The sequence below is a fragment of the Sorex fumeus genome, unplaced genomic scaffold (genome assembly GCF_029834395.1).
Source record: "Sorex fumeus unplaced genomic scaffold, SorFum_2.1 ptg000128l, whole genome shotgun sequence".
Lineage (NCBI taxonomy): Eukaryota > Metazoa > Chordata > Mammalia > Eulipotyphla > Soricidae > Sorex > Sorex fumeus.
This window is the reverse complement of record NW_026606185.1, coordinates 22,123,877-22,150,332: the sequence shown is the minus strand read 5'-3', so window position 1 is coordinate 22,150,332 and position 26,456 is coordinate 22,123,877. Positions and strand designations below refer to the sequence as shown.

General features: G+C 39.6%; 1 protein-coding gene across 2 annotated transcripts in view; it reads left to right on the top strand.

Annotated features, from left to right (window-relative positions):
• The window catches only part of SMCHD1 (structural maintenance of chromosomes flexible hinge domain containing 1), a 114,672-nt gene that overhangs the window by 55,328 nt on the left and 32,888 nt on the right, over positions 1–26,456 (top strand). For both annotated transcript variants that reach the window (XM_056138102.1, XM_056138101.1), the window contains exons 21-32: positions 31–127; positions 3,308–3,380; positions 7,480–7,619; positions 7,930–8,064; positions 12,391–12,618; positions 15,356–15,504; positions 16,740–16,828; positions 17,208–17,326; positions 19,335–19,502; positions 24,155–24,280; positions 25,846–25,925; positions 26,160–26,317. In XM_056138102.1, the coding sequence (XP_055994077.1) occupies positions 31–127; positions 3,308–3,380; positions 7,480–7,619; positions 7,930–8,064; positions 12,391–12,618; positions 15,356–15,504; positions 16,740–16,828; positions 17,208–17,326; positions 19,335–19,502; positions 24,155–24,280; positions 25,846–25,925; positions 26,160–26,317 (1,562 nt within the window). The remainder of the gene's footprint in view (positions 1–30; positions 128–3,307; positions 3,381–7,479; positions 7,620–7,929; positions 8,065–12,390; positions 12,619–15,355; positions 15,505–16,739; positions 16,829–17,207; positions 17,327–19,334; positions 19,503–24,154; positions 24,281–25,845; positions 25,926–26,159; positions 26,318–26,456) is intronic.

The following is a 26,456-nucleotide window of genomic DNA, read 5'->3' as shown; positions in this document are numbered from 1 at the left end:
GGAATTTTAAATATAATTTTTTTTTTTTAGTGGTCTATCTTTACATTATGAAGAGATAACCAAAGGACCAAATTGTATGATTCGAGGCGTTACAGCTAAAGGCCCTGTAAACTCCTGTCAAGGCAAGGTAAACATCATACATAGGCATTTATTTTTTATATGGCAAAATAATGATAGAAATTCAGAATAATTTTGTAGCAAGATGACAGTGTTGAGTTCTTAGGAATCAATTAGGATCATGTCACCCATTTACATTTTTTAAGGACAATCAGGGCTGATGTTGTACAGTGGATAGTGCATTTGCCTTATACACTGACAAATTGGTTTAACTCCTGGCACTACATATGGACCCTTGAGCCCTGACCCCCCACCCTTCTGGAATGATCCCTGAGCACAGAGCCAGGAGTAAGCCCTGAGCATTGCTGGGTATGTCCTAAAAACCAAGAGAATGAAGAGAAAAATCAACATTAAGTGTTTATTAAATATTTTTCAATTGTAGTCCATTCTAAATTTAATTTTTCACCTTCAGTGTTACTTACTTTTTCAACAGTTATTCAGCACTATACTGTTCTTTAAATCCAATTTTTAATTAATTTTTTTTTTAGGTGGGACCAGCGAGGTAAAACAGCAGGGTAGAGCAAATTGCCTTGCATGCCAGCTGACTGGAGTTTGATTTTGCCAGGAGTAAACTCTGAGAACAGCTGGTTATGACACCAAGACAAAGTTTTTCAGAAGGAAAATGAAAATTTGAGCTTCCTGTCACTTTATGAATATTCTATTTGAGTAAAGTGTTTTGGGAAGTATTTTAAGTGTAGGGAACATAAAGATGTAAACTCTAATTTTTTCCCCCTTCCTTTCCCTTTCCTTTCTTTTTTTCCTTTTCCTTCCCCTTCTCTTCTGCTCCCCCTTCTTTTTAACTTCTCCTTTCTTTCTCTCCTCTCTCTTTCCCTCCCCCTTCCTGCCTTTCTTCCTCTGTACCTTTCTTCCTTTTGAGGGCTACACCCAGCTGTGCTCAGGATTGTTTCTGGCTCCAGAGACGTACATGGCTCTCCTTTTTTTTTTTTTTTTTGACATACGTGGTTCTGAGTATCAGTCAGGGTTGGTTTTGTGCAAGGCAAGTGCATTAATCCTTGTATTGTCTCTCTCTGGCCACATAAACTCCATTTTTTAATTAGATGATGTAAGAAGCACGTAATTGATATTGAGTGTTGGGGAAAGTCCCCTTAGCCAGATCACCCTTACGAGATAGTCAGCTAGGCCAGGTAGTTCAATGCTAGGGCCCGAAACTGCATTACTTCTGGGCCCTGTAGTGCTCGGAACATCTCAGGCCTCCATAGCTGTCTACCAAGTGATGTTCTAGGGCCCATGCTGTACTGGGGATCAAAACATGTATAAAATATATGCCATCTCATTCCTCTCCAGCCCAGCAAATACATGTTATGGCTAAATACAATCTTAGAGCTAATAGGTAAATATGTTACTAGCCTTTTTGTTTCATTAGGCTTCCATATATTTTTCCTATCCTATCAAGGTGTTTATTTCCTAATCAAGGTATTTTTAAAGTCACATATGAATTTCTCTAGGTGCTGCACACTATGTAATTAATAAAATAATAAGTGTACGTATCAGAATTCATATTTTCCTGGAAAAAAGACTTAAAATTCATGGCAAATTAAACTTTAGAAGATTTCTTAGTTTTCTTAATTTTAGAATAACTTTACATTTGATTTGTGAACAACTCTGAACTGTGTGGGTCCACTTACGTTTGAATTTTGTTATAGACCTTGTAAACTTAAGGTGTTGATAATAGAGTACTGTAAGTATGTTTTCTTTCCCTTTTTTTGTATTAGGGTCAGTTGAACTCTTAAATCATCACATACTTTTTTATTGTTTCAGGAGGACAGTTGTGAAGCCAGTACACTCCCCACCCCCTTCCTTTCATTTTGGGTGGTATATTGGAGTATTGGGAATCAGACACTTGGTTGAGGATTGCCAAGGATTACATTCTTTTCTTTTTTTTTTTTTTTTTTTTTTTTTTTTACTTTTTGGGTCACACCCAGCGATGCTCAGGGGTTACTCCTAGCTCATGCACCCAGGAATTGCTCCTGCTCCTGGCAGTGCTCGGGGATGCTGGGAATCGAATCTGTGTCGGCCATGTTGGCTGCGTGCAAGGCAAACACCCTACCTGCTGTGCTATCGCACCAGTCCCATGGGATTACATTCTTAATAGTGCACCAGGGGTAGCATGTTGGTTGTGGTATTGAGAATCACATGAGAGTCAGGGACTGCATTCATTGTTGTGTTTGGGTGGTGTTGGGTATCAAACTTGAAAACTCATGCATGCAAGATGGGTGTTCTGCCACCGAGTCACAGCCTCTGACCCTTCTTTATGACTATTTTTACCAAAATTTTCTTCACGTCTTTCCCTCTCTTTATTGTAAGAAAGATTATAGTATAGATGATCCTTGAACAAAGCAGGAATTAAAGACACCAGCCTCCTGTATAGTACAAAAAGTTCTTATAATTTACGAGTTGGGTACATGTCTGTGTACATGTTGGTACGGGATCTATGGTTGGTTGAGCCTGTGAATACAGAATAACTGGGGTTAGAACAAAATCTATATATAAACAGAGTGGCACCCTTCAGACTCATGTTCAAGTGTCAACTGTACATAATGCATATGTCATTAAATAAATTGCTATTGATAAGGCTCCAGTAAAGCAGGTTATTGGTAAAGTTTTGGGGAATCAAAAGCTACAAAGAGTTCAACAGTTTTCAGGGACACCAGATCTCCTAAGTCCTGTGGTCAATTATATATTTATGGAAGAGCTTAAGAGACAGTTTAGCTCAAATATAACTCTTTATCTATTTTCTCTCATAACATCTATAATGTTTATCTAAGCTAAGAAATTAATATTGGTACAATATTACTACAAAAACTATTGACTTAATTTTTTATGTTTCCCATTAAGGTTAGTTTTCCATTCTCATTCAGAATTATTTAGAGGTTTTTAGATTTTTAGGTTTATTTTTTAACTTCACTACATTTTCACATTTTTTTTAATAATGTCCTTATTCCAACCATTATTTGGGTTATAGCATTTAATTTTGAGAGGTTGTCTTTATTTGAAAGCAAAAAATTAGATCAGTATTTGATTTGCATCTTTTAAATACATGCGATAGTTTTTATCAGTGAAACGTGCTGAATACATTTCTCTAACATGAAAAGGAGAAAAATTAGAATTAAGGTGGTAAATTGCTTAAGTATTTTGGTCTTGAGTTAAACTTTCAAAACTTTTTCAACAGAATTTTAATCTGAAGGTTACTCTGCCAGGGTTAAAAGAAGACTCGCAGATTTTGAAAATTAAGTTGTTACCAGGTAATAACATTTTGTATATCCCTAATATTTATCTTTTAAATAATTTACTTGTGATGTAATGGTACTTAAAAGGGTCAGGTAAATTTTGGTTTGATTATGGTATAAGCCCTGAATGTTTGAATGTCAAACATAAAACATGACACTGGTAGAAATGACCAAAAACATTGAAAAACAGAAAACAAGTGAATTTTTTTCTTTTTGGGTCACACCTAGTGATAGCAGAGGTTACTTCTAGCGCTGCACTCAGGAGTTACTCCTGGCGGTGCTCAAGGAACCATATGGGATACTGGGAATCAAACCCGGGTCGGCTGCGTACAAGGCAGATGCCGTACCAGCTGTGCTATCTCTCCAGCCCCAACAAGTGAAATTTAAAGTAGTATTTTGGGAGAAAAAATAAATACTGAAAATATATGAAGAAATTTTTTAGGGATATAATTAATTAGACTTAGAACTGGATCAATCATGTACATTTTCTGGGAGTTTTTCTGTTTATATTGTCAATTTGATAGTGCTTTATCAATTTTAAAGTTATTTGGAGTTATATATGATAGAAAAACTGGCTATTTTGAGAGGCAGTATGTTATAGAGATTTAAAGAACATGCAGCATAGGTATCACGGATGTTTAATTATGACAGATACTTGTTGCTGTCATATATATAAGTATGTAAAATGTAAAAAGCCAAGCTTAAGTAAAAGATTTATTTTTTTTTTATGGGTTACTTTTGTTAGTCTGATCCCAGGACCCTGAGACATCTCCCTGGCCCAGAATTTTTCTAAAGACAAATTAGCCCCCCAAATGTTTAATGATGACATTTTTCATATGCTTCTATGTTAAGCTCTAAAGATACAAATGTGAATGCAGTAATCTTTATGAAAGTTCAAAATATTGAGAGATTTCAGTCATATAAAATAATAAAACATTTACTTTTCCAAATGGGAAAATAAAATATTTTCTCTTTTCAGCCCTTTTGGGTTTGAATCTAACCTCTGGCACTAAGAAATCTAAGTAAACATATTTTGTGCCTTAGTTTCCTCATGTTTTAAAAAGATACTTTGGGGACCATAGAAATTGTACACTGAATAAGGTGCTTGACTTAAATTCAATCCCCAGCACAACATACTGACCCCTGAGCCCTGCCAGGAGTAATCTCTGAGCACAGAGCCAGGCATAAGCCCTGAACACAAGCATGTGTGGCCCAAAACCTCAAAATAGAATGAATAGAGAAGTAAAAATATATTTCCTTTCACAGGATTGTTTTGAGGCTTAAATGAGTTTGTGTAGCACTCCTCACTTTGAAGTTCTGTGGCAACTGAATTCAAAGACACAGTCTGGATAGTAAATAAATTATCACTAACAGATACATATGATGTTACCTTTAATGAGTAAGGTGAGAACAGTTGTAAAACTTAGAATTGTGTTTAGGGCCAGAGAGAGAAAAAGAGAGAATATAGTGTGTAAGGCACTTAACCATGAGCACTGCTAGAAATGATTCCTGAGTAACCCCTAAGCATATCCAGCTGTGGCCCAAAAGCAGAAAACAAAAACAAAACAAAACCCTCACAAAAAAATTCAAGTGGTTTGAGATTTTTCCTAAAACTTAACATGACTTAACATGTTTTTATTTTAGAACTTTGCTACAAGTATGAATTTGAGTAGTGAAACATCTAGTAACCAGTGATTTTGGACATCAGGGCTTAGGGGGCAGTAATGTAGCTCATGAGGCCTTGAGCACCTGGCTTGCATGGGCAGGCCTTGGGCATAAGCTCTGGCCACACTGAAAACTAAACATAAAACAATTTGAGAGAGAGAATGTAGGAAGTAACTCAGTGTAATTTATAATCGTTAAGAGGTTTCAAGTTGAAAACTAGAACTTGGAGCCAGAGATAGTACAAGGGATAAGACTCTTCCCTTCCATGTGGCTAATTTGGGATGATCCCCAGCATTCCTTATGCAAGTCCCTCCAGGAGTGATCCCTGAGAGAAGAGCCAGGAGCAAGCCTGGGTACACTAGTTTGTAGCCCCCCCCATCCCCAACTCTCCCCTCCTCCTCCTCCTAAAAAAAGGTAAAACTAGAATCTAAGCTGTTTGCTACTTAATAATCATGTGACTAGGACAAGATACTTTATTTCCCTCCTTTCCTCTCTCCCTTGCCCCACAACTGGAGTGATCTGGCAAAAACAGTCCCTTCCTTGTTCAATCCCTGTTCTTCTAATTCCATCCATTTCATTATTCATCCTTCAGATACTGAAGAATCAGGCCATTCAAGGAGTAAATTTCAGAGGCTGGGCATTTGCCTTGCATGCAGCCAACCTAAGTTCGGTACCTGGCACCACACATGGGCCCCTGAGCTCACCAGGAGTGACTTGGAGTGCCCAGCCAGGAGTAGTACACCCTGAGCATGCCAATGGAGCCCCCAAACACCTCCCCCCAAAAAAGGAATTTCTGGCTATGTCTCATCCCTTGAGAATTACTTCTCTTGGGGTATGGTGCCGCCAGCAGGTCAATCTGTACCTGTGAGGAGAGTGCATCAGCAGCCTGATGGCGCCTTCAGACTTCCAGATACTCCAAAATTGCTGCTATGCTTTTGGCCAGACCCAAAAAACTTGGGGCAAAGTTTACCAAGAAAGTAAACGGCCAAAAGTTAGGTATGTGGGAGACACACCCACAAACCACCTCCTACTTAGCTATGTAGTTGGAGGCATGGCCTTTCTGGTTCCTGATCGAACTGCTTAATGGCCATGATCCCAGAGACTCAACACAAATCTCGAAACCCAACGGCTTTTGGCAGAAATGCGTCCGGTCTCTACAGTAAGCTACTGATGCTGGGCCACCCCAGTTGGGAATGGGTTTTGTGCCTTGGCCTTTTCCCGCTGGTGGCCCGGTGGCCATCATCCTCCAGAGGCCACTGGACAGTCAGTTTTGAGCCCGCAGTGACAGGACACGTGGGACCTCACGGGATGGGGGTGGAGCCGGCCCTTTCCTCCACGTCTCAACAATAACCCGAGTTGCCGCCCACGAACAGCCTCTCTGACTTCTGATCAAGTTGCTTAATGGCCATTATCCCAGAGACCCAGGAACAAATCTTGGGACACAGCAGGTTTTAGCAAGAAATCCCTCCAGATTTAATTGTTAAAATTTCAGAATTTCAAAATCATGCGGCCACTACTGCAGTCACGCGACATCATATGTTATTCATAACCAGCAATAGAAAACAAATTGTCTACTGTCGCCTTTTCGGCAGATCTGAGTGTTGGGGTAAAATCCCAAATAATAATAATGGTAGGTTTGGTGTCGAAATATTGAATGTAATCAAAGTAGAGAGAGTGATTTAGAAATCATCTTTCCCACAGGTAAGGGGAGGGTGTGGGGTAGGGGTATACTGGGGACTTTGGTGATGGATAATGGGCACTGGTGTTTCATTGTATGACCGAGACTTCAACCTGAAAGCATTGTAACTGCTCTCATGGTGATTCAATAAATAAAATTATTTTTAAAAAATTATTTCTTAGAATAGGTAAGAAGTTCTGTGTCACTGTCACTGTCCTCCCATTGATCATCGATTTTATCGAGTGGGCCCAGTAATGTCTCCATCATGAGACTTTGTTGTTACTGTGTTTGGAATATCGAATATGTCACGGGTAGCTTGTCAGGCTTTGCCATGCGGGCGAGATACTCTCGGTAGCTTGCCGGGCTCTCCGAGAGGGGCGGAGAAATTGAACTTGGGTTGGCCATGTTGGCTGCGTGCAAGGCAAGAGCCTTACCCGCTGTGCTATCGCTCCAGCCCAAGGACATTTGTGTAAAGTTAAAGTTAGTAAATACATCATTAGTTTAGTCAAGTTTTGCCTTCTTGAATACCTTTTTTTTAGGATTTTCTTAAAGCCCATGTAGCTGTGCTTTAGCAGGAGCTGTTGTTGTAGGGAAGCAGTCCTGTGAAAGGCATAAAGCATTTGAAGCAACTCTGGCTATGTATAGATTCTGCATTTGGAGAATATAAATGATTAAAATATTTTCTTGTACTTAGTTGTTAGCTTGAAGTGTTAAAATTTCTTTTGCTATTTCACTATTTGTCTCTGAAACTTAAATCCAAAATTTTTATAGGTCTCCCTCATCGACTGAAAGTGAAACCTGATTCTGAAATTTTAGTTATAGAAAATGGAACCGCTTTCCCATTTCAGGTTGAAGTGTTGGATGAATCAGACAATATAACATCACAACCAAAACTGATTGTTCATTGTAAGGTAAGCTTATTTTGTTATTAGAAGTACAGAAATCTCTGAGATTAGAGATGGACTTATGAAGATGAAGAAAAAATGCAAAATGGAAAGGAAAACCTAACTAGGTAAAGTTTAAAAAAAAGTGCTTGAAGACTATTCTTTTGAGATAAGAATCACACAAAATTACTCTCCATACAGAAATTCTCTAAGATAGCAGGGAATTATTTTCAGTATTTCCCAATTTATAGCCAAAAATAATAGCTATCATGACATATTTGAAGTTCTTTGTAAAATCAAATACTAGTGACCAATTACATATGTGTGTTTGTAATAGTTTTCAGGTGCTCCAAATCTGCCCATCTACGTTGTGGATTGCAGTAGTTCTGGAACCAGTATTTTATCAGGATCTGCAATTCAGGTTCAGAATATTAAGAAAGACCAGATGCTTAAAGCAAAAATCGAAATACCTGTAAGTAATTCATTGATACTATTTTTAGTCATCATGTAAATAATCTTTGGCAGTTTCATGGTTTTTAAGCATTATACAACTTAGTTTTTAAAATGAAGTGTTTGGAGTTCATTTAGCCAGATGAGAAACAACATAAATGTGAAAATTTTTTCTTTTTGGGTCACACCTGGCGATGCACAGGGGTTACTCCTGGCAGTGCTCAGAGAAACATATGGGATGCTGGGACTCAAACCTGGTCAGCCCCATGCAAGGCAAATGCCCTACCCACTGTGCTATCACTCCGGCCCCATGTTAGTAATTTTCTTGATCACACTTTCTACTGTAGCTTAGATATTTATTTACATATTTTTAAAATTTATTTTTCTTATATTAAAACGGTTCCACAATGAAATTGACAACATCATATTCAGTCGATGGTTTTGCTTGACCGATGTTGCTGTTATCCCAAAATTCCAAATGGGATCGGACCACCATCTCCTTCGTGCAAAATTCTACTTCACAGAGCAGGGAGAAAGGATTGCAGAGTTTCACAATGACCACCAACTGGAAGCTGTTTGGCTCTGTTGAGGCAACATGGGAAGATGCCGTCATTGACAGCATTGATAAGGAATGCGATCGACTGGTTCAGCACCTCCACGATTGTGTGAGGAACGCCAAGAAAGAGATAACTAAAAAAAAAAACGCCTGTCGGTAAAGAAACAAAGAGCACTTGGCCCAGACAAGGTCAGACCCGAACACCTGAAGAACCTGCCGTCAGTACTCATCAATACACTGGCTCGGCTCTTCACAAGCTACCTGTCTGAATGCAAGGTTCCGTCCCAATGGAAAACCAGCAAGACTGTACTACTATACCAGAAGGGAGACATCCACGACATTGGCAACTATCGCCCAATCTGCCTATTGTCTTTCATCTACAAACTGTTCACTCGAGTCATCCTGAATAGGATTGGCAGAACACTAGATGAAGGACAACCATGCGAGCAAGCCGGGTTCTGAAAAGGATTCAGCACGATTGACCATTTCCACTCAATAACCAAGCTCATTGAGGTTTCTCGGGAGTTCAAGATGCCGCTCTGTCTAACGTTTATTGATTTAAAGAAGGTCTTTGATTCTTTTGAGACGTAAGCAGTCATCGAAGCCCTAGCCAATCAGGGCATTCAAACTCAATACATCAGGATCCTCCGTGAGCTGTATTATGGATTCACTACCAGAATTTCACCATTCTACAAAGAAGTGATCATCGATGTTAGGAGAAGGGTTTGGCAGGGTGATAGTATTTCACTGAAACTCTTCAGTACCACCCTCGAGAACGTCATGCGATGACTGGAATGGGAAGAAATGGGAGTGAAGATAGATGGTCAGGAAGTACACCACCTCCGCTTTGCTGGTGACATCGTTCTAATAACACCAAACATCAGCTAAGCAGCACAACTGCTGACCGACTTCAACCGTGAGTGTGGAAAGGTCAGATTACAGTTGAATCTCACAAAGACAATGTTCATGAGAAACAGTCTTGTTCCTGATGTTCCATTCACTCTCAACGGAACGATCATCTCCGAATGCAACAGTTACATGTACCTAGGTCGAGAAGTCAGCATGACAAATGACCTGGCACCTGAATTGCGCAGGAGGAAAAGAGCAGCTTGGAATGCCTTCAAGAGCGTCGAAGAAATAACTAAGAGGACGAAGAACCTTCAGCTGCGAGCACATCTCTTCGATTCCACTGTTCTTCCTGCATTAACATACGCCTCAGAGACCTGGGCCCTACAAAAACAGAATGAGAACGCTATTCGGGTTTCTCAAAGAGGAATTGAAAGAGCTATGCTTTGAGTATCACGCTTCACTCACATGAGAGAAAGAATCCAGAGTTCCGACCTCTGTCATCGCTCAAGAATCAGGGACGCTGTCTCGTTTGCCAAGCCATCGAAAATCAGATGGGCTGGACACGTAATGAGATTTGGAGATGACTGCTGGACTAGAGCCATTACTTACTGGATTCCACGGGACGTCAAAAGATCACATAGCCGCCCACCTACGAGATGGTCAGACTTCTTCATCAAGACCCTGAATGATTGTTTGAGGCTCTTTGTGTTCCTAGAACAAGCAGATGCCATTGGGCTACCCTAGCACGCAACAGGGATGAATGGAGACGTTACTGGTGCCCGCTCGAGCAAATCGATGAGTAATGGGATATCAAGTGATCAAGTGATATTAAAATATGGCATTTGACCTTCAAGCCGGTGTGCTCCCTTGAGTATATTTATGTCTTTGCTTTTTATTCTCTGGAGAATCCAGTGTTCTCTCTCGAACATTTTCTCTCTTTCTTTCATTTCATCTTTTTACATAAATTTTGTTCTATAAAAACTGTCTTGCTGCACAAAACAAAAATAATGATAAAACGAAATGTGACATTTATATTTACTTTCCATTGATCACTTTGCATACAAGGAAAGGTCGCGCGGCCTTGTAAGCGGCTGCGTAGTTCGGAAAAAGTGTCCTGGTAGCCGCATGCCAGAGCCATGCTTGTAGAAACACATGGTCACCAGGATTCCATCTGGAGAAGGTGGGACGGCAGCACCTACCCCATCTGGGACCTCCCAGTGATATCGGCTCTGTTTGGGGCCCGGAGCATTCTCCGGGAGCTGTGGGGCCCTCCAGCTGGTTTTCTTCCTTGTTGCTGTGTGCTGTAAGATGGCCCTGGGTGGGCGAGTTGTGGGCGTGACTTCCGGAATCAGAGGTTGCCTGGGAGCCGGGGTGGCCCCATTGCAGTTCGGAAAAAATGTTCTGGTACCCGAATGCCAGAGCCATGCTTGTAGAAGCTCATGGTCACCGGGATTCCATCTGGAGAAGGTGGGACGGCGGTACCTACCCCATCTGGGACCTCCTGGTGATAATCGGCTCTGTTTGGGGCCCAGAGCATTCTTCGGGAGCTGTGGGGCCCTCCAGCCGGTTTTCTTCGTTTGTATTTCTAATTCTTAATATGTGATTTGTTTTTAGTTTGACTTTAGGCCACACCCCAGCTATGCTCAGGACTTACTCCTAACTCTGCACTCAGAGATTACTCCTTGTGGGCTTGGGGAACCATATGTGGTGCCAGAGATCAAACTCAAATTCGCCACATACAAGGCAAGAGCACTACCTGCTGTACTATCCTTCTGGCTCCAGTACATTATTTTTTAATTAATACTTTTATATGAGTTGAATTTTGTAGGTACTTGTATTGAATATACATCATAATTAAGAGTGAGGAGGGCATGAATTTTATATAAGCAATTAATTCATCTAAGATGACTATTGAATAACAAGTACTTAATGAAATACTTAAATGTGATTTCTTCATAATTAACAATAGATTGTGAGTAGCTTTATCAGCTGCTTAATGAATGCTCTTCTAGGAATTTTATGTCCGTTATATTGGACCTCCGAAGACAGGCTGTAATTTTAGTTAGAAAGAGATGATGCTTGACTTCATTATAGAATTTTTCTTTCACACCAGTTATATTTGGTAATTTCATTTTTTTTGGACATGTTTCATTTAAGAATTTGGGTAATATTTATGAGCATGCTACCTTGCAAGAAGATCAGGAAGATTGAGAACAAATACTGGGAGTTAAGGAGGAATCTAGACTCGGAAGAAAGAGTAACTTGCAAGATCAAATACTATTAAACCAAACAGGCAGAAGATAAAATCAAAGCTAGTTCAGACAGAGATCAAGGTGTATACTATAATATACATCTACAAAATCCAAAAACAGTGTATCTTGAGTTAGACTTGGACAGATAGCATATACCTATTATAGTGGATGGGTTATTTCCCTAATATTTTGTAGAGAGGCACTTAAAACCTATCGTTATTCATGTGGAGGGGCTTCAGTTGAAGGATTACAACTGAGTAAAGAAAAAGATGAGGTCTGGAAAAAGTGCAGTAGGTAGAGCGCTGGCCTTATGTGTGGCCAAGACAGGTTCAATCCTTGGCATCCCATATGCTTGCGAGGAGCAGTTCCTAAGTGTGGAGCTGGGTGGAGTATTGCTGGGTGTGGCCTAAAAACAAACAAACAAAACACATATACTAGCATTTTGGTTTTAAGAATCTGGTCATTGTGGGATTTTTTCCCCTATTAACTTGATATTAGTATGCATATATGGAATTGTTAATAGTACAATATCTTTATGGCAAGACACATGCATGCTAATAATGTGTAAGCTTATCTTCAGTAATATTGGAAATAAATTTTTAGCAGTGCAGAGTATCTCTATTAAAATAAAAAATGTATGTTTTCAGTCCAAATGTTATTCAGAGTGTATTTGTGTTTTCCCTCTCCATAGAGTTGTAAAAATGTGGCACCTGTTGAAAAGACTATTAAATTGCTTCCTAGTAGCCATGTTGCAAGATTGCAAATATTCAGTGTGGAAGGGCAGAAGGCTATTCAAATCAAACACCAGGATGAGATTAATTGGATAGCAGGTGATGTTATGCATAATCTTATTTTTCAAATGTATGATGAAGGAGAGAGAGAAATCCATATAACATCAGCTTTGGCAGAGAAAATTAAGGTGAGTATTTTAAGCAAGGTTGTTGTTTGTTTGTTTTTGGCAAGAGTTTTGTTAATTTTCTGCTTAGATGACTAAGGAAGTTTCATGGCATAGTTTCTAATAAAAAGTCTATCATTGGGGGGGCTGGAGCAATAGCACAGCGGGTAGGTCATTTGTCATGCACGCGGCCGACCCAGGTTCAATTCCCCGCATCCCATATGGTTCCCTGAGCACTGCCAGGGGTAATTCCTGAGCGCAGAGCCAGGAGTAACCCCTGTGCATTGCCGGGTGTGACCCAAAAAGGAAAAAAAACAACAACAAAAAAAGTCTATCATCCGGGCCTTCGAGATAGCACAGGGATTAAGATTTGCACAGGCTGTCCCTGCTTTGATCTCTGCCGCCATTGATGGTCCCATGAGCACAGCATCAGGAGTGACCCCTGAGCACAGAACAGCGAATGAGCTCAATGCACTGCCAGGTGTTTCTCCCCTCTTCTAAAAAAAAGAAAAAGATAGCTTACCATAGAAAAATAATAGTATTTGAAATTACAGACTAAACAATTTGGGGTGTTTTTTTTTTTGCACTAGATAAAGATGCATAGGATTTGTGCATGATAAACTTGTACTTAGAAAAATACTTTTATACTGAAACAATTTCCCAGTCTTTAGCATTTTGTTTACTTCTGCACTTGAGACCACTGTATGTCTGTGGTCTCAGTCATTCTGATGAAATTAAATAAAAGCTCTAATTAAAGACAAGTAATGAAACATTGTTATATTAACTACAGAGCTCTGACTTGGCCATTTGAAATTGGTATACCACTTTTTAGTATGAATAAAATACTGTCTATCATTAATAGTATTGTAAATCATGGCCCTTCAAATAAAAAAACAAAATATATTTTTTTAGTAATTATTGCTCCAGTGAATTAATTTTCTTCATTGTGAGAGAAGGGAGGTCCAGAGAGAAATGATCCTTAGCTTTGTAGGAATTGAGAGAAGTCAATTTTGTCTGTACTAGCAGTCTTGAAAATGAGTGGTACATAGTGGTGCTAGGAATCTGATTTCTGAAGATCTTCTGTGCCTTAAAGTTTATTCTGTTTGTTTATAAAGGCACAGAAGAAATACTGAGAGCCTCTGCATGTGTGGAACCTCTTTGCCCTTCTCCATATCTGCATTTAAGGCATTTTACCTCAGTTCTAGTAATGTGTGAGTGTTAGGTTCCCAAGATTTTAAATTGTACACCTCTGTTGGCTACAAACTATATTAAATACTATGGTGGTATTTAATATAGGTGGTAGTGTCAGTATTACAAGTTTAAAATGATAATACAGGAAATTTGGTAAACCGCATTGCCTCAGTTAAAAAACAAAACTTGGGGACACAAGGGCAACAAAGCAAAACCTATATTCTTTTTTCAAATATTGAATATTGCCTATAAGAACTGCTCACATGATTTGGTATGTGTTACTGTTAAACTGTAAGGATTAGGGTGATAATTTTGTGGCCTACCTCTAAAGAAATTACTTAATTTTTATTTTACTCTGTTGAATGAAATACATAGTTTTAATAGTATTTTAAAATTTCCATGGAGATGAGAATGATGAATTACAATTTAATCAAGCATCTTCAGTAAGATAAGTTTGCGGTAGACTTTACTTACAATGACCTTTATTTTATTCTTAAATATATACTTTTTCTGGGGTATGGTGCCGCCAGCAGGTCAATCTGTACCTGTGAGGCGAGTGCATCAGCAGCCTCATGGCGCCTTCAGACTTCCAGATACCCCAAAATTGCTGCTGTGCCTTTGGCCAGACCCCAAAAACTTGGGGCAAAGTTTACCAAAGTAAACGGCCAAAAGTTAGGTATGTGGGAAACACACCCACAAACCACCTCCGGCTCAGCTATATAATTGGAGGCAAGGCCTCTTTGGTTCCTGATTGAACTGCTTAATGGACATGTTCCCAGAGACTCAGAAATGAATCTCAGAACCCAGTGGTTTTAGGTAGAAATGCGTCTGGTCTCTGCAGTAGGCTACCGGTGCTGGGCCAACCCAGGTGGGAATAGGTTTTGTGCCTTGGCCTGTTCCCCCTGGTGGCCCAGTGGCCACCATCCGTCTGAGGCCACTGGATAGTCACATTTGGGCCCCCAGTGACGGTGCACACAGGGCCTCACGGGATGGGGGTGGAGCCGGGCTTGTCCTCCCCACCCCAACGAGACCCCAAGTCATCGCCCACGAATGGCCTCTCTGGCTCCTGATCAAGCTGATTAACGACCATGATCCCAGAGACTCAGGAGCAGATCTCTTAACCCAGTGGCTTTTGGCAGAAATCCCTCCAGATTTAAGTGTTAAAATTTCGGAATTTCAAAACCACATGGCCCTACTGCAGCCACACGATATCATATGCTATTCATAACCAAAATAGAACACAAATTGTCTATTGTTGCCTTTTCAGCAGATCTGAGTGTTGGGGTAAAATCTCAAATAATGGTGGGTCTGGTGTAGAAATAGTGAATGTGATCAAAGTAGAGAAAGAGAGTAATGTGGAAATCATCTGCCCCACAGGTAGGGGGAGGGTGTGGGATGGGGGTCTACTGGGGTTTTTGGTGGTGAAGAATGGGCACTGGTGAAGGTACGGGTGTTTCATTGTATGACTGAGACTTAGACCCAAAAGCTTTGTAACTGCTCTCACTGTGATTCAATAAATAAAATTATAAAAAATGAAAAAATATATATATATATATACTTTTTCTCCTAGGTTAATTGGACTCCTGAGATTAATAAAGAACACTTGCTACAGGGTCTGCTTCCTGATGTCCAAGTCCCAGCATCAGTCAAAGATATGCGCTACTGCCAGGTTTCATTCCAAGATGACCATGTGTCTTTGGAAAGTGCATTTACAGTAAGGTTTGTGTGGTCATACTGTATTTTGAGGTATTTTGAAATTAGCATTTGGCAATAGAAATACTTTGCTCTATGGCACATATATGAAAGTTCTTATTTTTTATATTAAAAAAAATTACAAGCCCACAACTCTTAAAAAATTGCTTTGGCTGGAGGGGGTGGAGGGAGGTTGAGCCACACCTGTCAGTGCTCAGGAGTCAGTTCCATTAGTGCTTGGGGGATTAAATTTGAGTCAGCACATGTAAGACAAATTTCTTACCCCCTGCACTCTCTTTCTCCAACCTTCTTATGAGTTTTTTATGTAGAAACTGTTATTTTCATGACAAATTTTAGGGTTGTTGTTTTTTGTTTTGGGGGAGTTTTGTTTTTTCTTTCCCCTAGGGATAATGAGTAATTTTTTATAAAAAGAATGAGAACTGAGGCCAGAGTGGGAGTACAGTGGGTAGGACATTTGCCTTGCACGCATCCAGTCGGGGATCAGTCCCCAGCACCCCATGTGGTCTCTCAAGACTTGCAGGAGTACATCCTGAGCACAGCTGAGTATGGTCCCAAAGCAATTTCCTCCCCCCCCCCTCCCCCCCCCCGCCCAACATCTTTTTTTTTCTTTTTGGGTCACACCCAGCAATGCACAGGGGTTATTCCTGACTCGTGCACTCAGGATTTACTCCTGATGGTGCTCAGGGGACTGTGTGGGATGCTGGGAATTGAATCTGGGTCAGCCATGTGCAAGGCAAACGCCCTACCCACTGTGCTATTGCTCCAGCCCCATGATGAGCTTTTTATATTAATATAATGCTACACTAATTAACTGTATAAGAATTAGAACTTTCATTTCAAGTAACAATGAAAACACCCAATGACCCAGATATGAAAAATGCAAGGCATAGAGTGATCAGTATGTTGTTTAGAAAGAAAAATTTTTCTTGTTTAGTACTGATTTTCAAAACTGAGGATCCTACTAGACCATATACATACAGTTTGTACTATGATTTAACTCGTCTATACATTTTGGAGGGCAATATTCTTTACTGTCTTTGCAAGATGTCTTTTCTCTATTCCTTTTGTGTTAATATCTGTTCTATGAATTTTAAGTTATTTGAAGAGGGATGTTATTAAAGTTGTAGGAAGTTTTGTATATGTGGATATGAAGGTTATTCTTTTAACATACTAATTTAGGGGGGTGGTTTTTTTTTTAACAAGAAATAGTGTAATCAGCACCTCTTGTTAATCAATTCCAGACCACTTCCTGATGAACCTAAACATCTAAAATGTGAGTTAAAAGGTGGAAAAACGGTACGGATGGGTCAGGAGCTTGAAGGTGAAATCGGTTAGTATGGCCTGCTTTCTGTCTTTAAAACTAAACTATAATATATTCTTGTATTCATGTTTTGACATGATCTGATAAGGGAAGCTTTGTTTGTATTTAGATATGAGTAGTTTTTAATCCATTATCAGATGAAATTGAGGTATTTTTGCTTTATTTTCCTAGGTTGTCCTAAACTATGAAATTAGTTTGGCAAAAATAGTTCATTGGAAAATGTTGGCTTTGCTAAAAGTAGTAATAGTTAAGACTGTAAAATAACTCAGTAAATTCTTGATGGTATACAGTGAGTCCTAACAACATTTTTTATAATAAAAGTTCATAATAAAAAAAATCACTGTCTGTTATAAATGTAACAAACTAAAACTTTCCCTTTCTTTTCTAGTTGTAATAGTTACTGATCAGTATGGGAATCAGATCCAAGCATTTTCAGAGAGTTCTTTATCTGCCTTGACGATAGCTGGGGTTGGACTTGATAGCTCATATTTGAAAACTACTTTTCAGGTATGTCTGCATTTTGTAATAGTTGGTTTTACCATTAGTTTACATGTAACAATATTTCAAATAAGAGAAGTGTGATTGTAGTGTTTCTATGAAGACTTATAAAAGACATTAAAAACATGAATAATATTATAATGAAAAAAATTGTATACACATAAATGTGGCTGGAGCGATAACACAGCGGTAGGGCGTTTGCCTTGCACGCAGCCAACATGGCCGACCCGAGTTCGATTCCTCCTCCCCTCTCGGAGAGCCTGGCATGCTACCGAGAGTATCTCGCCTGCACCGCATAGCCTGGCAAGCTACCCATGACATATATTCGATAAGCCAAACACAGTAACAATAAAGTCTCCAATGGAGACGTTACTGGGCCCGCTCGAGCAAATTGATGAACAATGGGAGGACAGTGACAGTGACACATAAAAAAATCTAGTATGTCATTCCTTGTTCCCTGCACAACCTGAACCATCATCACATTTCCTCCTTACTATATAATCTGGAAAGAAGTTTTTCGTGTCTTATTCTTTCGTTCATGCATATAAAGGTACTTTTTTTTTTCTCTTCTTCTCCCCCTTTCCTTCCATGTACTTTGTAACTGGGCATGCACACAAGCGTGTCAGGTTCAGTTGGGATGCTCCCAGACACTGCCAGAGTGCTCACAGGAATTAGCACTGCTGTAGCATTGGTGCTTGTTCCTGTGCTCGCAGGAGCAGGGAGAGATCAAAGTGATACTCCTGTTCTTTAGTTCAGCGCTGCAATTAGTGGCTGTAGTGCTTGCTGGGGGTCACATTTCCTTGCTCTGACACTCTTAAGTTTGGTGACCCATCTTTTACGTTGCAGTGCCCTCAGGTGTTTGCACACTTTACACCCACAAAATCAAAGTTCAGGAACTCTCCAGTCCATGAGGGTGCTTTTTATTTTCTTAACAGAAAATACCTAAATAATTGCTTCAGAATATAGGACATGAAACTTTATCTCTGCTATTAAAAATACAGTGCAGCATTTCCCAGAGTGGGTGATGGCTTTCTACCCCACTGGCAGAGAAGTGCTGGAAACAGCAGGTTGTAATCTCAGGTGCATTGGGGGCACTTTCTTTTGGTTCAAGAAGGCAGATTTTGAGGGGATGCTGGGTGAGGTTTTTTTTTTAAAAGTGGAAAGTAGACCGATTCCACTATCCACGAGAGGGGATAGCAAGAACAAAGTTTAGGAACGTCTGCTTTAATATAAGATAGTTTTGTACATCAAATATTTTATTTGAATTCTACGGGTCACTATTAAAATGCAAATGCTGCTGTATTCATGCCTTTCTAGAATTATTGCTTTTTCTTTTTTACTTTAATTAAAGTGCCATGATATACAAAGCTACTGATTGTTGAGTTTCAGGCATACAGTAATTCAACACCAAACCCTCTACCATTGTTCTAGAATTAATTTCTGGTGTTCAGTATCATGAATTTATAGATTATAGGCATAATTTTATAGATACGCTTAACATAGTGTTAGGCATCCTATGTACCAGATATGGAAATAATACCTGCCATCTCTTGGGAATGACCCTTTAATGATTGAATATGGACTAGATTAGGAAAACATGGTAATAGAGTAGTAGTAGATAGGTGACAAGTTGACAGGAACTCTTGAACTACGGAAGCCTAAAGAAAAGTGTGGCGATAACCTGGTAAATAGTGTTGCATCCTGAGAGAAAAGGAATTGCAGAATATTCTGATCCTCGGCTATTCAGGAAGTAGAAGCAGTGTAAAGTTAGATAAAAAGATAATTAGGAATGGTGAGGTAAAAAGACAGCCAATACTTTTTAGATCTCTCCCTTGAAAAGGCTTTCTTATGTGAGAAAATGAAGTGTAGCAGTAAGCCAGTGTTGGCATGTGTGCATGACACTAGACCTGACTTCATCTCAAAGCATCTGTATGCGCATGGAAACATGTTTTTTTCTTTCATTTTCCCAAAAATCTAAACATTGTCTCATCTTTTCTCACTGACTTTTCTTCACCAGGAAAACACACAAAGTATAAGTGTCAGAGGCATCAAGTTTATTCCAGGTCCTCCTGGAAATAAGGATCTTTGTTTCACTTGGCGTGAATTTTCAGACTTTATTCGAGTACAGCTAGTTTCTGGACCACCCTCTAAACTTCTCCTTGTAGACTGGCCAGAATTAAAGGAGGTAAGAAACTTCCTACCTTAATTGAAAATTTTATGATCACATGGCTTTCCGCTTTCAAATTGTCTTTTAACCAAACTGATAGATTTTGTGAAAGTAACAAGAGCTATTGTTAACTATTAACCAGTTAGCGAACTGTTGTTAGTAACAATAACAAAAAGGACAATAACATTATTCTAATATTTCTTTTTCTTCATTATTTAGTCCATGTGTGTAATTTATTAAAAAAAAACTCAGTATAGTAACATGAACCCTAAAATACATTATTTATGGAAACTTTCAAACTTGTGTAAAGACTTCCCTCCACCCCAGTTTTAGTAGTTACCTACTTTGCGTATTTGTTCCATTGTTTATGTCATTGATTTTTTTTTTTTAAGGTTTTTGCTTAGTGGAGGCACACCTAGCAGTGCATGGAGAGCTGTTGTCACCTCCATGCTTCATGGTTACTCCCAGAAGTGCTTTAGGGGACCATGTGGTACCAGGAATTGAACATGTGGCTCCATGTTAGCAGGCAGGATGTTTACCTTGTATAGAACTAACCCAGGCTCAATCCCCAGCACCCCATATGGTTTCCCGAGCACAAAGCCAGGAATTTTCCTGAGCACTACTGGGTGTAGCCACCAAACACAGATAAACAGAAGACACCCTCACCCCCTCGACCAAGGTGAACTAGTGGGGCTAGAGAGCTAGTACAGCAGGTAGGGTGCTTGCCTTGGACCCAGTTGACCTAAGTTTGACTTCCAGAACCCTGTATGGTCCCCTGAGCTTGCTAGGAATAATCTCTGAGCTCAGAGCCAAAAGTAAGCCCTGAGCACAGCCAGCATGGCTGCCAAAAAAAAAAACAAAACAAAACAAAACAAAAAAAAACAAACAAGCAAAAAAAACCACAAGAAATTGGAATACTAGTAAGAGGTGTAGCTAAAAAAGAAATGAAACTGATTATAAAGGGGAAAATTGTGGTTTGTGTGCTGCTGAGATATGCTTAGAGGAAAAGCATCTTGCAGCATTTTAATTCGTACAACATTAAAGTCTCACAGTGTTAGAAAAACTGACCAAGAGTGAGAACATGTGATTTCAAGTGTCAAACCTAATCTTTATCTATTGAAGGCATTGTGAAACCAGAACAAAAACTCAAGAGCTACATTAAATGATTTAGTATCACGGTACTATAACATGCCCTCCAAGGTAATATCAAATATTATGGCCGACCCGAGTTCGATTCCTCCACCCCTCTCAGAGAGCCCGGCAAGCTGCCGAGAGTATCTCACCCACACGGCAAAGCCTGGCAAGATACCCGTGACGTATTCGATATACCAAACACCATAACAATAAGTCTCACAATGGAGACGTTACTGGGCCCGCTCGAGCAAATTGGTCAACAACGGGAGGACAGTGACAATGACCTAATTTATAATTCATGAGTTGTTTTTGCCCTGAAGATTGGGTAGAAAAGAGCTCAGTTAACACCTAAGCATGATAAATAGATGGTAAATAGAAATACCTACATTTAAATCATCAACATTATGATTATTATTATATTCCTACTATTATTAATTAGGGCTGGAGTGATAGCACAGCGGGTAGGGCGTTCGCCTTACAAGCGGCCAACATGGCCGACCCGAGTTCAATTCCTCCGCCCCTCTCGGAGAGCCCGGCAAGCTACCAAGAGTATTCGATATGCCAGACACAGTAACAACAAAGTCTCCAATGGAGACGTTACTGGGCCCGCTCGAGCAAATCAACGATCAACGGGAGGGCCTTTAAAATTTAAATTTTTAAAAAAATTATTAATTAGGAGATAAATCTGAAAATGTTAAATCAGAAGTATTAGGGGCATCTTTTTACTCATGAACATTTGATTCAGAATTTTTTTTTTAATTCTATTTGTCAGAAAAATGTTTTTTTAATTTCTCACTTATCACTGGAGCAATAGCACAACAGGTAGGGTGTTTGCCTTGCACGCAGCCAATCCGGGTTCGATTTCTCTGTCTCTCTCGCAGAGCCTGGCAAGCCTCCCTACCGAGAGAGTATCCTGCCCACACAGCAGAGCCTGGCAAGCACCCAATGGCATATTTGATATGCCAAAAACAGTATCAGTAAGTCTCACAATGAAGACTACTGGTGCTGGCTCTAGCAAATGGGTGAACAGTGGGAGAACAGTGCTACAGTGCAGTGCTCTCATCCTTACCAGAAAAGTTTTGAGTTCTTTGCAGTGCCATTTAGGAAAGAATGACCTTTAAAAGTGGCTGTGTAGTAATTATACAACACAATATATCTACATTTGCAAACTACTTGTGGGGGGGAGGAGAAGAGTATGGTCACACCCAATGGAGTGTTCCCTAGCAATGCTCAAGGGACCATATGGTTAGGGACCAGGGTCGGCAGGATGCAAGGCAAACTTTAACCCCTGTACTATCTCTACAGTCCTGAAACTGTCTTCAAAATAACCTTTGAGAAATAGTAGTATCAACTACAGCCATATAAATTTCTTATTAAGCATTTTACCTATACCCTGAGGTTTTTTTCTTGTTTTGAGCCACACCATGCACTGCCCAGGGGTCAGTGCCACAACCTTGATCAGTGCCAGGGTTGCAGCTGTGGTGGTGGGAACCATGCAGTGCTGGGAATCGAATCAAGCCTCCTGTGTGTTAAGCATGTGTTCAGCCCACTGAGCCATCCAGGCCAAGAGCATCTTGGAGGTAAAAACTTTCATCTGTATGCAGTATTTTGGCTGTATACTATTCAGTTCTGTAGTACAGTATATTTTAGCCACTCTTAGTGACCTATAATGATTTGGTAGCTTCAGAGTAGGAAGCAGAATAGTTAGGGGGGGTAGTAGGAGAGAGGTAATAAAATTTTTCATCTTGGTTCTCATGCATTTTGTTAAACTTTTAAAATTTGACATTGAGGATTAAACTTTTATCAACATTCTTGCTTGATTTTTTGTATTTTTTGTATATTTGTTACTATACCAGTATAATTTGTTATTTTGGTGACTACATCGGTTATATTCTGAAAGTTACACAGAGCTGCATGAAGTAGGAAAAAATCTAGAAGCATTTTAATTAATGGATTACTTTTGGCTTTGGGACCACATCTGGCAATGCTCAGGATTTACTTCTGCACTTAGATATTAATCCTGGCGGTGCTTGGGGGACAATATGGGATGCTGGGGATCAAACCAAGGTTAGCCTCATTAAACAGCCCCATTAAGAAACATTTTAGACCAATCAGAAGACAGTGTGGTGTGTATTTTCAAAAGGCCGGCAGTACTCTATCTCTCCTGCCGCCTGTATTCGGTAGTATCACGCCACTTCCCTCACTCCTAGGAGGTCGATGGCAATGGGCAGGTGAAGGAAGGAACAAGGGCCAGGCTGGTCGGTATCAATTGTAGTTTATTCCAATCTTCACTCCCCTTCTGCTTCTCTGTCTCATGCCTGAGCCCCTCTCACTTCTGACTCTGCCCTCTGGAGCCCGAACCCAGCCAGAGCCCGCAGTCTTAGTTTATATAGCAATCATGTAGGGTGGTAACACAAAGGTGGGTTGAACATTAACAAATCAACAAAGAGAGGTAAGACCACTTCTGGAGGAAATTAACTCAAGGATAAAATCTCATCTAAAGAAGTCATTCCAGATTACTAGAAGATCCACTCAAGGGTGGGATCCCAACAAGGGTGTGTTCTTTCCTCAGCTAGTAATCTGCTTAAATAGTTGTAGTAAATCTACTAACAATATTTCTAGTGATGTCATTCTGTCTGAGCACAGTAAGAGAGATAACCTTAGTTTGGTTCTTCCTGAGGACTTCTCACTATATATTCCGCAGTCCTCAGGCCGGGTTAGTCTTCCTAGCCCCAGCAGGGTCCTAGTCTCATCCTTACTTACTTTTGGATCATGATAGCCTTTGTCCATGGTCATGACCTTAACTTATAGTTGAGTATCGTGACACTTTGGCCTGGCCCATTTCAATGCCAGGGTAACTCACAGCTTGTCCTGGGTCCATTCAGTTCCTCGTTGGGATCCTGATTTGGGGGTACTAGGAACTAAGAGCAACAGAGTCAAGAAAGCAGATGCCCAGGAGTAAATATTATTCGGAGTCAATCAACTCCCAAGTTACAAAGCATAATATTAATTGTCTTTCTGTGTCCATACAGAAAGGACATTGCTTTAAGGGAAACTATGCAATTTTCCACAATTCTCTACCCAAGACCAGTAAGTGTGGCCTGATAGCTCCTGAGACTACCAGGTTTGGGCCCTATAAAAATAAGCTTCAAAGACATTGTTGACTGTCAGAGACTAATTCTGTTTATTCATTGACTGGATGTGTTTCATGTGGAGTGGTAAGAATGCTAAAACTCCGATGACATAGCTAGTTCTAAATCTGAAACCTAAGATCAACTTGTTTCCTTTGAAATTATTTTATTATGTCAAATTTAAGAATCTGTTAGAAACTAGGTATGTCAAAATCTCTTTCTCTTTAGCATATTTTTAATCATTTCTATAAGAAGTGGTCATTTGTGACAATATAACTTCCAAGTTCCTTGATAAAAGCCCACTTGTGAATAGACAAGACAAATTTGTTTCATAACCGTGCAGCTGGTAATTATATTGTTTGACTAATGTTTTAGTGTTTTCTAAGATATTTTCATCTGTTTTAGTCCATTCCAGTTATTAACGGAAGAGAACTACAGAATCCTCTCATTGTTCAACTTTGTGATCAGTGGGATAACCCAGCACCTGTACCTCAGGTTAAAATAAGCCTCACAAAAGATAGCTGTTTAAAGGTAGGTTTTAAACAAGTAAATTTTTCCTAAAATTCTGGCTTTCATTTTCATGATAATGTCTAAGTATTATATTTCTCCTTAATAATATTTATTTCTTAATTATTGCCTAATTTAAATTGTTCTAAGATTTAAAATTTTTTTTTTGTTTTTCATTTTTTTGTGGAAGTAAAGTGTATATTTTGAAATCATGTTAACACAGAACAACATTGTACAATTTGGCTATTTTGAGTGTGTTCTAATATTTGCTACAGAAGATTATTTTCTATCCCCCAAAAAGTATCTAATTCCAATTTATAGAGAAACATCTACAAAAGGCTGAGTTTTGAAGCAGAGGTGTAAACACATGAGTAAATACAAAGAGAAAATTGAAATATAACAATAGACACAGTAACATAATTTCAGTGTATATTTTTTTACTTTTCCTCTGTCATTACACCCCACTTATCTCCTCCCACATCAGTTTTGAAATAATACCGTCAGTCTTTGTATAACCAAAACTTTGCTTGATACATCAGTGTTGGCAAATAGTGAAGCCGCTAAATCGATGTACACTAAATTCTAGTTTAATTTATCAAGATGAATGATGGTTATCCTTTGTATAGTGTGATTACATTTACTCCCGTAGTTCAAATTAGAAAATTTTAGGTTTTAGATGTGTACAAATGAATGTTTAGTACTAGAGGAAAAGAACATTGTAATAGAGGAAAGGAATTTGATTGCTAGAGTTTTCTTTTTTTTTGTTTGTTTTATTTTCTAAGTTAGTTCCCGGTATTTGATTATATTCAAACACCAATCCCACCACCATTACACCTTCCCACCACCAAATTCGGGATGTTTCCATCCCAAGCCCTGTCCCAAAACACAACCAAAAGAATATATTTTGTATTGTGTGTTATGAAGAACTGCTGAACATGCTTACAAAAAAAGTGTTCATATAGGAAACAGTGAAGATTGTTCGGTTTTGGCAGGAGGCATTAAGACATTCTATAGGATATCACTAACATGTCGTTGTTTGGGTGATGTGAGCTTTGGCATATATGTCTGAAAATACGTATATATGCATATATATACATATATATATTTCCCTCTATGATTTGTTGCCTACTGTCTGAACTCCATCAAATATGGTATGATGATTATGGTAATTATGAAGAATGGGTAGGAAGTGTCTTATGATATGTCCAGGAATATGTTCATTCATAGGTGAGTCTCGGCCCAAGTGTGTGGGGACCAGCGTGGAGCATGGGGGTGGTTGGAGTGTGGAGGTCGACTGCCAGGACTGGGTCTTTTGGGTCGGGAAGGGCTCTTACCAGCCCCCCTCTGGGGCGCCTTGAGTGAAAACAGCCTGGCGCGGTGTCCAGTGGCATGGCTATGGGGGCCTCATGTTATGCTCCTTTCCGGGAGAAGCAGCCATGTGATCTGGAGGGTGGCCGATGACGAGATTATCTGGTGCCTGCAGGAGGTGGCTTATGGGAGTGACCCTTGGGTTGCCAGAGATTGTGGAAACTGCAGTGGATCTCTGATTGCTAGAGTTTTCTGATTATTTTGTTTTGTTTTGTTTCTAGCTCACTCCTTCAAATCAACAGCATAAAACAGATGAAAAGGGCAGGGCTAATTTGGGAGTATTCAGTGTTTGTGCCCCTAGGTAAGAGCCAAAAAGTCTGAAAGCTGTTGGTGTCATAGATAATGATTTTTCTATCACTTTAAAAGTGTAAAGACTAGTGTTCTATTTACTGTTACATAGAAGTTAAAACTTAATGGGAAGAGGGTTCTTAAATGAGTTGATCTTTGTATAAATCATCTCAGAATATTTAGCTTACAACTTAACGTGTCTCCTTCCCCACCCCAACCCCCCCTTTTTAAATTTTATTTCTGTCAGAGGAGAACATACACTGCAGGTGAAAGCCATCTATAACAAGATTACCATAGATGGACCAAAAATTAAGTTAATGATCCTTCCAGATCCTGAAAAACCTATCCGCATCAATGTGAAATATGATAAAGATGCTTCCTTTTTAGCAGGAGGTATTTTCACTGGTGAGTAATTCACATTTAAAAATTAAATTTGTGGGGCAGGAGTGATAGCACAGCAGGTAGGGTGTTTGCCTTGCATGCAGCCAACCCAGGTTCGATTCCAGCATATGGTCCCTCACGGGGGACCATATGCTCCCCTGAG